General features: G+C 41.3%; 1 protein-coding gene across 1 annotated transcript in view; it reads right to left on the bottom strand.

The window, feature by feature from the left end:
• Positions 1-255: 255 nt before the first annotated feature.
• The window catches only part of Msn (moesin), a 72,509-nt gene continuing 55,843 nt past the window's right edge, over positions 256-16,921 (bottom strand). The window contains exons 4-13 of the mRNA NM_010833.2: positions 16,011-16,285; positions 14,431-14,514; positions 13,199-13,345; positions 10,866-10,962; positions 8,558-8,721; positions 5,312-5,442; positions 4,899-5,059; positions 3,342-3,434; positions 2,660-2,884; positions 256-2,339 (exon numbers count right to left, since the gene is read on the bottom strand). Of these exons, the coding sequence (NP_034963.2) occupies positions 2,175-2,339; positions 2,660-2,884; positions 3,342-3,434; positions 4,899-5,059; positions 5,312-5,442; positions 8,558-8,721; positions 10,866-10,962; positions 13,199-13,345; positions 14,431-14,514; positions 16,011-16,285 (1,542 nt within the window). The 3' untranslated portion in view covers positions 256-2,174. The remainder of the gene's footprint in view (positions 2,340-2,659; positions 2,885-3,341; positions 3,435-4,898; positions 5,060-5,311; positions 5,443-8,557; positions 8,722-10,865; positions 10,963-13,198; positions 13,346-14,430; positions 14,515-16,010; positions 16,286-16,921) is intronic.

The raw sequence follows: 16,921 nt of genomic DNA, 5'->3' as shown, positions 1-16,921 counted from the left end.
CAGAAGCCATGACATGAATCAGAAAAAAAGAAAAGAAAAAAGGAATACCTCAGTCAGTTCTACCACACCTCTAGTCTTAGGACTTATTCTGGTTACTCTTGTTTTTGTGGTGTTTAAAGTCATTCCTTCCTATTCAAACAAGGACAATCATATTCCTCCTTCCACTAGGACTTAAGTCAAGGTAAACTGAGACCAACGATAGGTAGCCTATGGATTAGAAATTACAGTGAGATATACAGAAAGACTGAGTCATAGTGAAGTCTTCCTAAATTTTATTGGCACTGAAATAGAACACAGATTGAGCATAAACCCCTCCAAAACAATTATTTAAAAAACAAAAATACACAAAAAAAAAACCTCAATATAAATCCTACCCTTCTCCCCAGCCTCTATGGGGGGGTGGGTTATTGCCCTTAATGCAGCTAGATTGCCCCCACAATTCCAGGTTTGAATTTAGCCAATATAAGACAGCTCACCAACTGTCAATATAATTCACAGCAATGCATATAAGATTCCCCAAGATTAAGTAAAAGGGGCATGGGCTGAGGGATGCTCTGGACTAAGGATACTGCATAGAGGGACAAGACAGCCTTTTGGGGACTGAACCCTGGGGAAAAAGCAAACAGGAACAATAAAACCAAATACTAAGTACATTTTAAATGTATTGTATGACCTATAGTGACAGGTAAGTCGCTAATACTGAAATCTTCTTACATAATGTTTTTGGCAAAATATCATTTTTAATATAGTATATTCTTCTCAGATGTGGGGTGACAGTAGTAAAAAATAATGAAGCTAAAATGATCCTTTCCCAAGACTAATATCTCTAATAGTGCATTAGCAAAAAAGGTAGAAACCAATATTGTTAGATATCACTAGAATATATAATACTGGTAAAAATTAAAAGAGCACACATGTGACAAAAAAGGGGGAGCAGCTGCTCCAAAGTGGAGAAAAGGGTGTGGGGGTGTGAAGGGACAAGGCCAGAATACCCAGCAGCTTTCTGTATCTCCAAGGGACAGCACAATGAGTGATGAGGCCTGAGTTAGAGATTTGTCAGAAGCAGGGCCTACTCACCACTTTGCACTGGGTAAGATGAGGGAGGATTGCTGGGTGACTGACAGACAAGGGCTACTCTTACTCATCATATTTTGTATCTGTGAAACAGGAACAGTGGTCAAATTAGCTCTGGGGGAAGTAGTTTAGAAGTCCTGGCAGGAAAAATACTAAAGCCAGGTACAAAAAAGTTTCTTCCTTTGTGGCAACAAGTTTAGATGCAACTGGCTAGGTTTGAGGGTACTCATCCTCTCTGTCCTAGCTGGAAGAGATCTGAGGATTGGAGAGGGTAGGGACAGATTTAGAAAAGGAACCAAGAACCTGGACTATCATGGGCAGGGGTAGCCCTGACCACAGACCTCACTCAAGAGAAGAAAGGCTCCAAAGATGTGCTGGGGCAGGGGCCTTTCTAGGTTGTTAGTGAATCTCTTGAATGCACTATTTCCTTTATCTCTTCATCCCATCTTGATTAGAAACTAAATCCCTAAACACAGAGACAAGGCCCACTGGGACTAGATTTGTAATAGGTCCAATATGGGAGGTAGAAGAAATAAGAATGGCTAAACATCTCTTTTATCCTCCAATCGGTACAAAGCCTAAGTAACTGTAAAAGGGATAGACTTAATTAAGAGGCTAAATCCTAGGTCATCTGACATACTAAATGATAAAGCCAATTCCCTCCTTCTGTCCCTAAACAACACAATATTCCATCTTTGCAAATCACAGGACTGGCAAGGGATGGGAGCTAGCTGTTAACCTACTTCACACATGAGTCCCAGAGGACAACAGTAAGTGTATATGGGGAGGGGGTGCTTGTCAAACCAAAAGGAATGCGTGTCTCTGAGCTGGGGCGGGGAGAAATGCTCTATTCTAGAGAGCTAGGTTGAATGAGTGTGACAAAGAAGGAAAAGGAGATTCCATTGGCACCACAGTGGGCCATTTGTTTGCCCGAGGGTATGAGTGGGGAGATTAAGTTTGGTCCCATGGCTATACTGAACGTTTGGCATGGCTCCAAGGCTTTTCTAGTTAGTGGCTCCAGCACAGTGTTAGTTAGGCAAAACTATGGGAGTGTGGGGACAAGGAAGAAGGAGGAGGGGTCCCTGAAGGCTGGACGCCCACTACATGGACTCAAACTCATCAATGCGTTGTTTGGTGTTGCCCTGCCGGATCTGGCGCAGGGTCTTGTATTTGTCTCGTCCCAGTCGCATGTTCTCAGCATGGATCATGTCATTGGCAGTCTTCTTGGACTCATCTCGGGCATTGGCCAGCTCTGAAGTAAGGGCCTGTGAGGATGCAAGATGAGTCAGGGGTCAATGGCTTCCTCTCATTTTAATTCCACTTTTTTGAGCAGAGTTTGTGTTTGTTAAGTGTTTTCCCTCTTTGCTGGCCATATAATCCTTATGCACGTGTGAACATGCACCGCATAAATACATTATAAGATAAATTAAACGATGGTTATCTCTTGAGAGTAGATCAGAATAACATTCCAAATATTGAAGTAGTAAGTAGTTTGGCTAGCTATAAATTTTCTGATTGTACGAGTGGAGAGTAATAGGCTAGTGACTCACAGTCTCCCTGACTGTTGTTGGCCCTGCCTGCTTACCTTCAGATGCTTCTGCACACGCTCATTCTTCTCTGCCTCAGTGGTACGTTCCTCCTCACTGCGGTCCTTGGCCATAGCATCAGCCCGCAGCTCGGCACTGGCCTCTGCTCCATTCTCATCCTGCTCATCATGTTCATTCTCAGCAGGCTCTGCCACATGAGGTGTACTCATGGCAGTCTTCAGCTCAGCACGAGTCTTCTCCAAGTCTTCCTGTACCATCTGGGCCTGTTCAGTGACAGAAAGAGGACTGGCAGTCAGATCAGGTATCTTGTGGCAACCCAATCATACCTTGAAAGACACGTCTAGTAAGAGGTAGATGCCAGTTAGGACGAATAGTTAGGACATGGCTCTAGATGCATATGTAGCAGAGGATGGCCTAGTCAGTCATCAATGGGAGGAGAGGTCCTTGGTCCTGTGAAGGCTCTATGCCCCAGGACTGCCAGGATCAGGAAGCGGGAGTGGGTGGGTTGGTGAGCAGGGGGTGCGGGAAGGGGATAGGGGGTTTTTAAAGGGGAAATGAGGAAAGGGGATAACATCTGAAATGTAAATAAAGAAAATATCTAATAAAAAATGGTTTGCATCAAAAAATGGGGAGTCTAAATCTAAGAAATGTAAGAAACTAGAATATACACATATAGCATAGTATCTCCCACAGTGCTTTGGCCTGGATTCTGTATCTTACCTTTTGCTGCCATTCCACAGCCTCACTTTCCTTCTTCTTTCGAGCCATTTCCAACTGGGAGATCCGTGCCGTCAGCTCTGCCATTTCTGAAGCCTACAGGCATATTAGAAGCCTTGAGAGCTTGACCTTTGGGTTTTCTGGGTCCAGATGCCTGTAACCCCAGTTCCTCTGATAAACTGGTAGGAAACCGGCTGCTCCATTTCTTGCTGACCTAGTGACTTTTAACCAAATTACTCCACCCTTTACTCCTTCATAGGTCAGAGATCCCCTCCTATACTACAGGCCTCCTGGCAGACAATTGGTTCTCTCCCCCCCCCTCTCTCTCTCCCTCTCTCTCTCCTAAGATTTATTTATTTTATTTATTTGAGTACACAGTCACTGTCTTCAGACATACCAGTAGAGAGCATCAGATCTCATTACAGATGGTTGTGAACCATCATGTGGTTGCTGGGATTTGAACTCGGGACCTCTGGAAGAGCAGTCAGCGCTCTTAACTGCTGAGACATCTCTCCAGCCCCTCTGTCTCTCTTCTTTCCTTCTTCCCCTTTTAATGTTGCCAAATATGCATGCAGCGGGGCCTCAGCAAAGCTTGGAAGCCACTGCTTGAAGTAGCAAACCCTTCACTGTTATCCTAGGCTTCCACCAAGACTGCTACCAGAATTAATAAATACTAATATCATAGAAAACCTCTACAATATGGAAAAGTTTCTGCACACCCTTATCCCTCAGGCAAATTTCTCATGACATCTTCTTCCTGAGAGATACCAGCACACCAGTACTACAAGGGAAGGGACTATTTTAAGCCATTGATTCTTAACTTTCAAGTCACAGATCCCTAGCTTAACACATGATTTCAGGGAGGGAATCTTTCCAATGGAGACAGAAATGTTTGTAGACCTTCATCAAACATAGCTGTGACCTTTGACCAGTCTCTAGGCCTCCATGATTGCCAATTTGCTTATTTGGTCACATTATTCTGTATGGGATTTAATTCCATAAGGCAAAGAAAGAAAGAAAGAAAGAGAGAGAGAGAGAGAGAGAGAGAGAGAGAGAGAGAGAGAAAGGAAGAAAGAAAGAAAGAAAGAAAGAAAGAAAGAAAGAAAGAAAGAAAGAAAGAAAGAAAGAAAGAAAGAAAGAAAGAAAGAAGGGGAGAGGAGGAAAGTGGAGGGGAGGGGAGGGGAGGGGAGGGGAGGGGAGGGAAGGGAAGGGAAGGGAAGGGAAGGGAAGGGAAGGGAAGGGAAGGGAAGGGAAGGGAAGGGAAGGGAAGGGAAGAAGAAATGATGCTAAAGAAACACCAGTAGGTACTTTCTCTTTTCCTTTCTTGGGTTACAGGTTGAGATCTATATGTAAAAAAATTAAATGAAAGCCAAGGCCTATGAAAGAGTGTGGGCCATACCAGTGATGCCGCAGCTTGCTTTTGAATGTACTATTATCTTTGGGATACAAACTAGAAAGACACAGGTATGCAGGCAAAGGGATTTATAAACCAGTAAGCAGGGTATAGGGGTCAAGCAAGAAAAATGCATGCACACAACCCAGCCCAGGATTCAACTTTACCAGCTGTTCCTGGGTCTTCTTCTGGTCCCGAGAAGCCTGCAGCAGGGCCTCTTTGGCTTCTTCAGCTTCTTGACGCTCCTTGGCTAGCTTTTCGGCCTCACTCTGGGCACGCTTCCGTTCCTGCTCAAGTTCTAGGGCCCTGCGGGTCTGCTCTTCCAGCTCTGGTAGAAAAACAGGAAACTGATGAAGGGCTCAGAGATGAAGATGGCACAGTAACCTGCTTCCTGGGAATTTTCCACTTCATGGTGCAGTAGGTGAGGGTTCTAAGGATTTTTCTTGATATTTTTTATATTATTATTCTGTACCACACCTAGACTATGTAGTGTTGTTCTGCAGCTCCGGGGGGAAAAAGAATGTCCACCTTAGGTGAGGATCTGAAGAGCCTCAACTTGCACAGTGAACACAAGCCTCACCTTGCTGAGCCTTCTTAGTCTGCTCCTCAATCTGCTTCAGCTTCTCCATCAGCTCTTCCTTCTCCCGCTCAATCTTCTCCTTCTCTTTCTCAGCCAGCTCACGCTTCTTCTTCTCATTTTCCAGGAGAGCACTAGAGAAGAAAAGGAGGGGTGAAACAGGATAGCAAGGCTGCGTGCAATCTTGAGGGGTTCCAGGGAATAAGTCTCTCAGGCCTCAGCCTCCCCACACTCTCATATAACCGAGTCATCACACCATAGTTCCACATAGGCTTCCATGCTCAGTACATTTACCTTGAACGCACAAGGCTTAAAAGGGAATGCTGGTAAGGCAAGCAACCAACTAGATGGCTTTGCTCTCCTTCTCCACCTTCCATATGTAACATGATTTACTAACTTTGCACACTGTCTTATAGCTTCACAGAAAGGCAAGTTTTGGTTTTGTGCTCCAAATATTGGCTAGGGCTAACCTTGTCTGCCTTCAACCATAGCTCTGGGTTCCCTCCTCTCAGATTTTATTGCAGATCTAGAATAAGTATTTACTTTTTCTGGCCTCACTATCTATTCAAGGAAGCAATCTTTTTGTTTTAAAGACTTTACTAATTTTTATTTTATTTTATTTGTGTGTGTGTGTGTGTGTGTGTTTCCCATGCATATATAAGTGTATAACATGCATGCAGTACCCATGGCATCCAGAAGAAGGTGCCAGAGTTATAGATGTGGAAGTGGAGTTACAGATGGTTGAAAACTGCCATGTGGGTTCAGGGAATCAAACCTGGGTTCTCAGCAAGAGCACTAAGTGGTCCTAACTGTTGAGCCATCTCTCCACCCTCTAGGAGGCAGTCTTACACCGCAGCAAGATGTTTTACTCTGAGACCTTTCAGAATGCTTGGCACGCACTTTTCCTCAACACTTTTCACAATTGCATATGCTAAATAATTTGTTTACTTTATCTGTCTTCTCCCACTAGAATATCAACTTCACAAGAAGAGAAATTGTTCACTGCTCAGACTGTATGAGAAAGATGCTCTGAGCATATATATATGTATGCACATCCCTCACTCTTGTTGTTACTCTACTGTGAGGTTTAACAGGGTTTGGCCTAGTTCACTAAACTACTCCCAAAATCTTGATAATATTTTTCTTAATAAATGAGAACACTGGGCTGTCAAAATAGCTCAGTTATAGAGTACTTGCCTCATATTCACAGGGTTTTGAGTCTAAATTCTACTGCTTGGGGGTAAAATCAATGTTAGTTACATATGTGTTGTATGTATGTGTGAATGCACGCATGCATTTGTGTGTATGTGTGTATGTGTGTGCATATATGCATTAGAACCAGTTTCAATGTTCAAAGAAATATATGATCATTTTGTTTTTATTTACATTAAGACAGGGTCTCACTATTTAAGCTTGGGTGGCCTTGAACTTGTAACAACTTTGTGCCAGCAAGCTAAGCTATTCTTACCTTCTAAATCATCATATATGAAGTCATTTCTCCACATTTCACTTCTTCCAGAACCTAGAAGCCACCAATACACACTGGTGTGTGTGTGTGTGTGTGTGTGTGTGTGTGTGTGTGTGTGTGTGTATGTGTGTACTTCATTTGGGGATTATATTATATAAATAGAATATATAATATATAACTTGTCATACTTCACACTTTTTTCACTAAGCATAATGTTTAGAGTATATCACATTGCAGCACAGATGGATAAAAACTATTCTGCTATGGTTTGTCTCCTACATAAGTTCGTGTTTTAGAGACCCTGTCCTTAGTGTAAAGGCACTGAAAGGCAGTGAAACTTTTATTAGATGGGCATGAGTGGAAGATGATTCGGGTAGTCACTTTCAAAAAGGATGCTCAGGAGGAGTTAAGTTTCACAAGATGGTTTTTCTTCTTCTGAGAAGAGGTGGTCACAATTAACTTTACCATCTCTTCTGAATCCTCATGCCCACTGTATTACAACGCAATATGGGGCTCTTGACAGATCTGGCCATCCTATCTTGGATTTCTCAGCATCCAAAAAAACATGAGTAAAAACACCCTCTTTATTTTTGAAGTACTCAGTGTGTTAGGTCATTTATTATAACAACATAAACTAGATTAATATATATTCTATGGGATAGAGAGATAGATTAGTGTTTAAAAGCAATTGCTGGTCTTGAAGATGATCAAAGTTTGGTTGCAAGGCCCTGCATGCAGTAGCTCACAACCACCTTTAATCCCAGCTTCAGGGTATTTGATGAGCTCTTCTGGCCTCTCTACATACACCTGTACTCCAGGAATGTGCTCATTCAGGCACGTGCATTCACAAGCACACAATTAAAACCAAAATACTTATTAGAAGATACATTCTATTGTGTATAATTAGAACTTATATATTTATCTCTTGGTACTAACTAGATTATTTTCTACCATTTAAGTGTCTATATAGTGGTATTGTGAACACGTGTGTACATACAAGTTTGCACATCCATTTTTCTTTTCTTTTGAGGGTTACTTTACCTAGGAATGGGATTACAAGATTATATAGTAATTCTATATTTTATCTTTTTGAGGAACTAGCTTCTACCACTTTATACTCCCACCAGTAATATGCATGAATTCCTAATTTTTCAGAACATCACCAGTACTTATATTTCAATTTTATTTCTTATATCCGCACTAATAAGCATAAAATGGTAATTGATTACGGTTTTCATTTGCATTTCTGTAATGATTAAGGATATTTTTATGTTATTGACTGTTTGTCTATCTTCTTTGGATAAATAATAACCTACAATCCTAAGATACTGATCAGAAAGTCAGAGACTGGAATCTCAGTTCCTACTTCTCTTGCTCCTAACCTTCAGATTACACTGAATACACTAAGGGCATTGTAGGGGAAATTCTGAGGGCTCTGCTTGTTTCTGCTCAACCCAAGTACAACTGTGTACAGACTCTTCAGCTACTACCATACTACTTGCCAGTTAACCAATAGCAACCCATAATGTACCTGGCACAGTAATGGCACGAGAGTCATTGACAACAGGAAACTATGAAAGGCTCCTCCCTCTTACAACCTCTGAAATCCAAGATTTCTGATGCCTGTTTCTGTGCTGAGACTGAATATCTGGGGTGTCCTCCCTTCCAATTCACAAGTCCCTTGTCCTGGGATGATTCCACTCCCTAAGCAAGCCAGGAACCTTCCAAAGCTTCCTTACCACTGCACTCGTCCTAATTCCAGCACTCTATATAGCACCTACCGCTCCATCTGCTTCTGGTGCTTCTCTTCCCGAGCCTGGGCCTTCATCTGCTGCACCTCAATGGTGTCAGGCTTGCGCCGACGCATGTACAGCTCATGATTTCCCATGCACAGGGCCAAGATCCGCTTGTTAATCCGAAGCCGGGGAGCATAGAACACAAAGTCCTGAAGGGAAAACCAAAGGTTTTAGGGCTAGCAGGATGGCTGACATGTGCCCTTGAGCAGGCACATGCATGCCCACACGTACCAATAATAATAATAATAATAAACTTTAAAAATAAAATTTTGAGGAAAGCTTTCTATAAAGCTAAGTTCAAAAGTATTGGAAAGATGATATAGTTTAACCCATTTGTATTCCAGTTGGGAGTATTAATTACCAGAGTAAGGGAAATATTTTTTGCAGAGTCAGGTATCAGAGTAGTGGTAGACTTAAGAGTAGAACCCATGATTCTTTTCTTTGACACCAGTCCTCTTACCTCCAAACCACAGTTTTTCTCCAACTCTGCTCACGAAAAACACCCTGGGGCCAGCAAGATGGCTCAGAAAGTTAAGCTCTCAGGCTTAATAATAAGAGTTTGATCCCCAAAAACAACACAGTGAAAGGAAAAGACCTCTATCTAGCAAGTTGTCCTCTGACCTCCACTTGTACACTTTATACTCCCTCTACACACAAAAAAATAAATAAATACAGAAAACGGAAAAATAAATCTAAAGAAAAAACACCCTAAAACACTTTCTTGGAAGTGTCTTTTTCTGCAATAGTATTTTGTTTTAGTTTTCAAAATAAGTTCATTACTGATTCACAGATTGGAGCTTAAGAGGCCAGGACCTTTGCATTAAGTCAGTATAGAAGTTAGCCACATGGTGGGAAAGTAACTGCATGGCCGGGAGATTGTTACAGAAAGTATGAAAAAGCCAAAAGCCCCATAGAAAGTATTTATAGGATCTAGTCCGAAATCACAACAAAACTGCAGAAGAGAAGGAAAGGAAAGGTTGTTTTCCTATGTCAGGATACAATAAGATGAGCAGATCCAACAGAACCCCATGGCAGCTCATAGGGCCTAAACTATGGAGGAGAAACTTTGGGAAGAAAAAGTACACCACCTCATTAGAGAGATACTTATTTCTCCTACTTACTTATTCTCAGAAGGCAGCGGTAAGGAACTTACACGTTTCTGACCAGCGCTCCCTTAGCCAGGTGACTGACTGACCCAACTGGATTAACTCTTATGGGAACATACAATGTCATATCTCTCTACCTAGAGATCTAACTACTGAATCTCAAAGGGCCTCTTCTATAAGATAATTGATATTCTCATCAACAGGTCCACCACAGGATTCTAAACCATCTCTGTAATCTCTGCTAAGTGAGCTCTAGTTATGGGGAAACAGGCTATTAAGTACACAAATATCTAAATTTCTTAAACTTCAATTATCTTGATTATTATTTGTTTAAAAGCCTTTCATTTCTGCTGGCCTTTTATTTATTTTATTCAGAACTACTACGTGAACACTAATACATCACTCCAACTTCCTTGTGTTTTCCCCAAAATTCATTATCTCTTCTTTAATTATTATTGTCACAAACTATATAAATTAATAAACTAAATATAATAATAAAAAGACAAAATTTAGAGGATCTAGAAGTACATGCACGTCATCCCAGCACTCAGAGGCCAAAGGCAGAAAGGTCACTTTAAATTAAGGCCAGAGGCAGTGGTGCACACACCTTTAATCCCAGCACTTGGGAGGCAGAGGCAGGCGGATTTCTGAGTTTGAGGCCAGCCTGGTCTACAGAGTGAGTTCCAGGACAGCCAAGGCTATACAGAGAAACCCTGTCTTGAAAAACCAAAATAAATAAATAAATAAATAAATAAATAAATAAATAAATAGTCTTAAAAGGTAAATTTGTAATGTAAGGTAAATCTTTGGGTTTGAAGTCCTGGCTCTGCCATTTTCCACAATTAGATATAAGCCAACTACACAAAGAGTACATTCGGGAGGCTCAGGAAGGTGAGGCAATGGGCAAAGCACAGCATTTAGGACTTGCCTGTAGCTTGCCCTCCCCCAGAGGGAGTTTGGTACTAGAGTGGTACCAAGTATAGAATATCACCTGGCCACTTCTCAACATCAACTTCCTCTTATATTTTACTTTCCATTTGTGCTTCCTGTTCATTTGTACATGTGACACACAACAGAAAATGGAGAGACAGATAAATCCAATGACATGTTTGCTCTTAATATTACCTAAACCTTGGGGGAGGGGGGGGGAAAGCTGCTGCGAAGAGTCAGAAGGAGAAGTCACTCACCGGGGCCTTTTTGTCAATGGGCTTGATGACAAATTTCTTATCATTGAAAGAGATATTCCTGATTTCACTCCACGGGAAGCCAATCTTAGGAGTCAGTCTGTAGAAAGAAACAGAGGCCAACAACATCATGACAAAGGCAAAGCAAGAAGGAAACAGCCTTAGTGCCTTGCCCTCACCACCACCCACCCCACTCTATCCCCTAACACAAACCTCTCCCTTGAGGAGATAGACCTATTGTCAAACTCAGCTACTGTTATCCCTTAGTGCCAGTTGTTTTGTTCCACTTGGGGTTGAAGCAATTACCTTGTAAGAACCTTCCAGAGCATCTGTGGCCCTACTTAACAGAAAACCTATACAAAATTGTTAAACTTGGAAAGATAAATAATGTGCCCTAAAACTCAGGTAGTGGATGAAACAACAATCTGATGATTTCATCCTTACCAAGAGCAGACCGAGGGGAAAAGAAGACAATATGATAGCAAGGCTTATAGGCTAAAAGTCACTTCATTATAACACGGGACTTGGACTTTGTGAACCCTGACAAGATAGATTCTAGGTCAGCACTCTTCAAAAATTATCAGGGTAACATTTATAAATTTTAGTAGCTATATAAAAATGGATAAGAAGGAAATATAATGACCTAATTATGAAGGTTTAACTAACTCAATAAATATAAATACTATCATTTAAGCATATAAGTCAACATTTTAAAAATATATTATACATATATTTTACATTACTGTGGTTTGAATTATATTTGACTGGGAAAGGGAATGGGACAAGGTCTCACATAGCCCAGGATAGCCATTGTGCTGACTAGTTTTATGTCATCTTGACACAAGCTACAGTCATCTGAAAGGACAGAACCTCAATGCTGTAGGGCATTGTTTTAATTTAGTGATTGATGGATGACCGACCACTTTGTGGGTGGTACAATCCCTGGGCTGTTGGTATTGGGTTCTAAGAAAGCAGTCTGAGCAAGCCATGAGAAGCAAGCCTAAGCAGTATGACTTCATGGCCTTTGCCTCAGCTCCTGCCCCTGGGTTCCTGCTGTGCTTGAGTTTTTGCCCTCATTGCTTTTAATGATGAATACAAAAGTGTGAGGAAAATAAACCCTTTCCTCCCCAAGTTGCTGTTGGTCATGATGTTTCATCACAGCAATGATAACTCTAAACTAAGACAGCCATGAATTAACTATGAAGCTAAAGCTGACTTTGAACTCCTGATTTTTGCTACCTGACTCTTCTGAGTGCTAGGATAACAGATGGGTATCACCATACTCAGCATGGTTTACATATTAAATGACTCCCAAAAGGCCATTTGTTGAAGGCTAGGTCCCCAGAAAATGGTGTTATTAGTGGTGGCATAACTTTTTGAGCAGGGCCTGGTTGGAGAAAGATTATTGGGAACATGCCCTCAAAGAAGACATTGGAATTCCACTCCCTTGCTCATTTACTGTCTATTTCCCAGACACCAGGAGGTGAGCAATTATATGCTCTACACCATGAAATTCTACCTTAATACAGGCCCAATGCAGCAGCATCAAGTAAATGCAGACTGAAAACTCTGAAAGTACAAGCCAAAATCTATCTTTCCTCCTTTAAGTTGGCTTCTCCCAGGTATTCTGTCATAGGTACAGAAAGATGATTCGCACTTTTTTCTCACAATTGTTCTTGAAAGTGTGGTATGCAAGTTTTGTTTATGACATATATCAGTTGTAATGGTATTTCAAATGTTCAATAGTCACATATAGCTAGTGACTATCATAATAGACAGTACAACCTTAGTCAATATAGGATGAAGGAAGGTGTACAATCATCTTGGCTGGACTTAATTGGGTAGAAAAATAACAGGTAGGACTCAAGTGACATAGTCTTGCTCTGTGGTAAGGGATGACACCTATGTTTAAGAGTGATCCAAATAGGAGAGCCCCTTGGTCTTGTTAAGATTCTAGGCCCCAGTATAGGGGAATGCCAGGGCCAGGAAGTGGGAGTGGGTAGATTGGAAGGTAGGGCGACTGGAAAGGGTATAGGGGATTTTCGGAGAGGAAACTAGGAAATGGGATAACATGTGAAATGTAAATGAAGAAAACATCTAATAAAAAACAAATCTAAAAAAAATATGACTCTTAAATATACCACAATATCCCAGAGTGCTATCAGGGCACTGAAACTCTGATGTCTATTTTGTGTAATCTTAACTGAAGATATTTAAATGCCAATGTTTGTTCTGCTATATTTTTATTCATAATTGAGTTAGACAGAAATAAAATATTTTCATATAACTTTACAAAAAAGAGTGATCCAAATAAGTGAGAGAAGTCCGAAACACACCTGTCATTCTGCTCATAGATGTTGAGACCCAAGGCATCCACGCCCAGCCATAGCTCTGAGCCTTTCTTGTTCTTGATGCTGAAATAGTTCACACCATACATTTCCAGGTCTTGAGCAATCTTGAGATATTCCAGGACAGCATCCTCCCTATATGATACAGAATAGGAGAGGGGTATTGTCACAAAGTAGAGCTTCCATAGCAGACCCAGCAACAGAGAAAGCCAGCTTTCTCTGTTTCTGGCAATGGTCTTGGTAGCAGGATTAGGAAATGGAAAGGACTTAAGCAAGTGATTAGTAACAAGAAAACACAGTATTTCTGTTAACTAAAAACTTCTGACAGGAACCTAAAGAGTAAGAACAGTCTGTCCCTTGTTGACCTCTGCAATATTAGCTGTTACAGAAAGTATATTCTCCCTCCTCTGCATTTCGACATCCTCTTAAAAATAAGATTTGTTTCTCAAATAGACAGCTATAAAATGCTCTATTTAGAGAGCTCCTTTCCCATTTATTTTTAGGGGAGCAGTGACCAGAAACTTCCTGGAGACCCTGATCTTCCTTCCTTTTCATTGTACTCAAAACTGTTTAGGATGTAAGGAGTGGTGGAACATGCCCGTAATCCTATAATCAGCCATACTGTGTGTTCAAGACCAACCTATGCTGCATAATGAGATCATTTCTTTAAAGAATTCCTAGGGCTGGAAAGTTGGGTCAGTTGGTCATAGACCAGCAAGCCTGACAACCTGAGTTCAGATACTGGGACCTATATGGTAGAGTAGACAAAAACAGACTCCCAAAAGTTGGTCTGACCTCCACATGTGCACCCTGGCATAAAGCAGAGGTATGCACGACGTGTGGACACACACACATACACACACACACACACACACACACACACACACACAGAGAGAGAGAGAGAGAGAGAGAGATACTGACAGAGAGGGCATAAAAATAAAAATAATAGAAATAAAGTCCTGATGTTATAGTTAATGATCTTTTCAAGTTACAGTCCTTTGCATCAAAACTTTGCTCTTAAGAATTTTAAAAAAATGCCTAAAATAAATCACAGTCTTACAATGATTCAAGGTTGCCTTTTATATTTAAATATCAAAATAATCCCTAGTCTCTCTTTCTTAAAATCCACCAATTCACCTAATAATTTGTCTTCTTTGTAGACACCATCATCATTCTCCTTACAAGGACGGTGAAGCTCATGGCTATCAGGGGAGGCTTACCTGAGCATGCCCCGGTGCTCCTCATGCCACACCTGGATCCTCTCTTCCCACTGGTCCTTGTTGAGTTTGTGCTGCTCCAAGACTCTAGAAAGACAGTGAGTGGTCAATAACGTATAGGCAGGAAGGGAGGAAGGCTCACTTAGCTCTCTATAGAGTTGATGCAAATGAGAAGTTAGCCCACTGAAGTATTGCTGGATTCATACTGAAAATTAGAACTGAACACACTGAAGCAGGCATAACGAACTTCCTAAAGGAAGAACTCCAAGAACAGATGACTAAACAGAACAATGGAATTATCCTCTTTAGTCACCTATATGGCTTTTTTTTTTTTTTTTTTTTGGTTTGAGGCAGGGTCTGTTTGTTTGTTTGTCTGTTTGTTTGATATGGGTTCTCTCTATTATATACAGCTCTCCTGTCCTGGACTCACTATGTAGACCAGGCTAGACTCAAACTCTCTTAGCTTTACTGCCTCAGCAACCCAAGTGCTGGAATTAAAAAACAAAACAAAACAAAACAAAAAACAAAAACAAAACAGTCCAGATCCTCTTTATACCATTAACTACAATGCTAATAATGTGTTGCATCTCCAAACTCAACAGGAATATACAGGCGTCTGTGATGAGGAACTAACAGTAAAGAGAGGCAAAAATATTCTCTCCTAGATCCTCTTGGAGCCAACAGTTGGTGTTTATAAGACAGCTTTGCATACAGATCAGGGAAGTAGTCACAAAATACTCTGAGGGAAAACAAGAGGCCCAGTCCACAGCTCTACTAGATTGTTAAACAAGATGCTTTAAATATGCCATCTCAGACTTCATGCCACTGACGAGGAAAGAGTCCCAGGGCACAATTACCATCCCTAACACCATCTGTGGAGTGTGTACACACCACAGCTCAAGCTTAATTTTTCTTCTCCTATTCTAATCTAAAAGCCTGTGGAAACAAATGGCCATCCGATACAAAATGAAACAAACCCCTCGTGCATTAAAAGAAATAAATAAAGAAATTGGGGGTTCAGATCAGTACTGCCAAAAAAAAAATCTGCTATGGGAGACAGGGCAAATCAGAGTCAGTAGCTCTGCATCTTAATTTCCTGAGCCAGAAAACAAGGACAACGCTTGCCTTGTTTATTTAGCATTGTCATGATATTAAAATAAAAATATCAAGTGTTTAAAAGCTTTCACCTTCGAAGTTTACAAAATCAGAAAACTATACAATGGTGCCCGTGGTTTGCATATTTTCTCTCTCTCCTGTGAATTTCTATAATAAAATCTCATCAGTGAAAGAGAAATGGAACCATGGGAGAGGACAAAACAAATCAACTCATCTTTCCTTCTACGTCAGCACCTATCCCCAGGGTAATGGAGCTTTGATATCAAGGAGCAAAGGGGAAAAGAGCCTTTTGAAGACCGGAAATAGAATAGGATACAATAGTATGTGCAAATGTGTCTCAGCAGCACAACACGGTCTTTAGACAGAACTCAATGGGGGAAAAAAAAACCCTTATCTGGCAGCCCCCGTGGAGTGGGGATTATTCAGCTTTGTCAGCCAGGTCAAAGGAGGGCAGGGCTCTACCTCACCTTTGGGGAAGCAACTTATCTCCAGCCAGGTAGCCAGACTTGTGCACTTCCTTATTGAAGTCACCATACTTAGACTGGACGGCATAAGAAGCCAACAGGACCGCAGTTTCAGGTGGACAGTAAATGTCGTCATTGAGAATGCCCTCCTTCACTTGCAGAAAGAACAGGCGCTGGGTGATATCCTGGATCAGTTCTTCAGATACATCCTCTGGGTAGAACTTGGCCCGGAACTTGAAGAGCAATGGACTTTCCTTCCGCACATCCTGTGCAGTCACCTGGGAGGAGCAAGGAGGTTACAAAGGCTCCCTCAAAATAGATGCTGATGATGGGAGAGTGTCTGTAAGGCAGTCAGAGGACTCGGAAAGGCTGAAAGTATGGGTTATCGTCCAAGGCTGGGAGGCAACTCTCATAACTAAAACTTGTTTCTTTGTTTGTTTGTTTATTTGTTTGTTTTTCGAGACAGGGTTTCTCTGTATAGCCCTGGCTGTCCTGGAACTCACTTTGTAGACCAGGCTGGCCTCGAACTCAGAAATCCGCCTGCCTCTGCCTCCCAAGGGCCGGGATTAAAGGTGTGCACCACCACGCCCAACTATAACTAAATTTTTAAAAAAGCAAATAAACAAATAAAATCAAAAGTATCACTTTCATTGGGGAATCTTATAAACATTTCTTCCTCTTGAGAATGTTCTTCTTAAAAATTTTATAAATCACACTGATGACAGAAGCCACCACTATCTGACAATATAGCTTACTGATCTCAAATTCTGAGGGTAGATTTAAGAATGTTCTTTTTTTTTTAAGTTTCTCTTGTAAAACTTTTATTTTATATTTTTTTCTGTGTGTGGACATGCATGCATGCATGGCACCTACGTTGGCCAGATGAGGGCATCAGATTCCCTGGAATTAGAGTC

This window comes from Mus musculus, chromosome X, assembly GCF_000001635.26.
Source record: "Mus musculus strain C57BL/6J chromosome X, GRCm38.p6 C57BL/6J".
Taxonomy (NCBI): Eukaryota; Metazoa; Chordata; class Mammalia; order Rodentia; family Muridae; genus Mus; species Mus musculus.
Note: the sequence above shows the minus strand (reverse complement) of the source record. Positions and strands in the feature narration are given on the sequence as shown.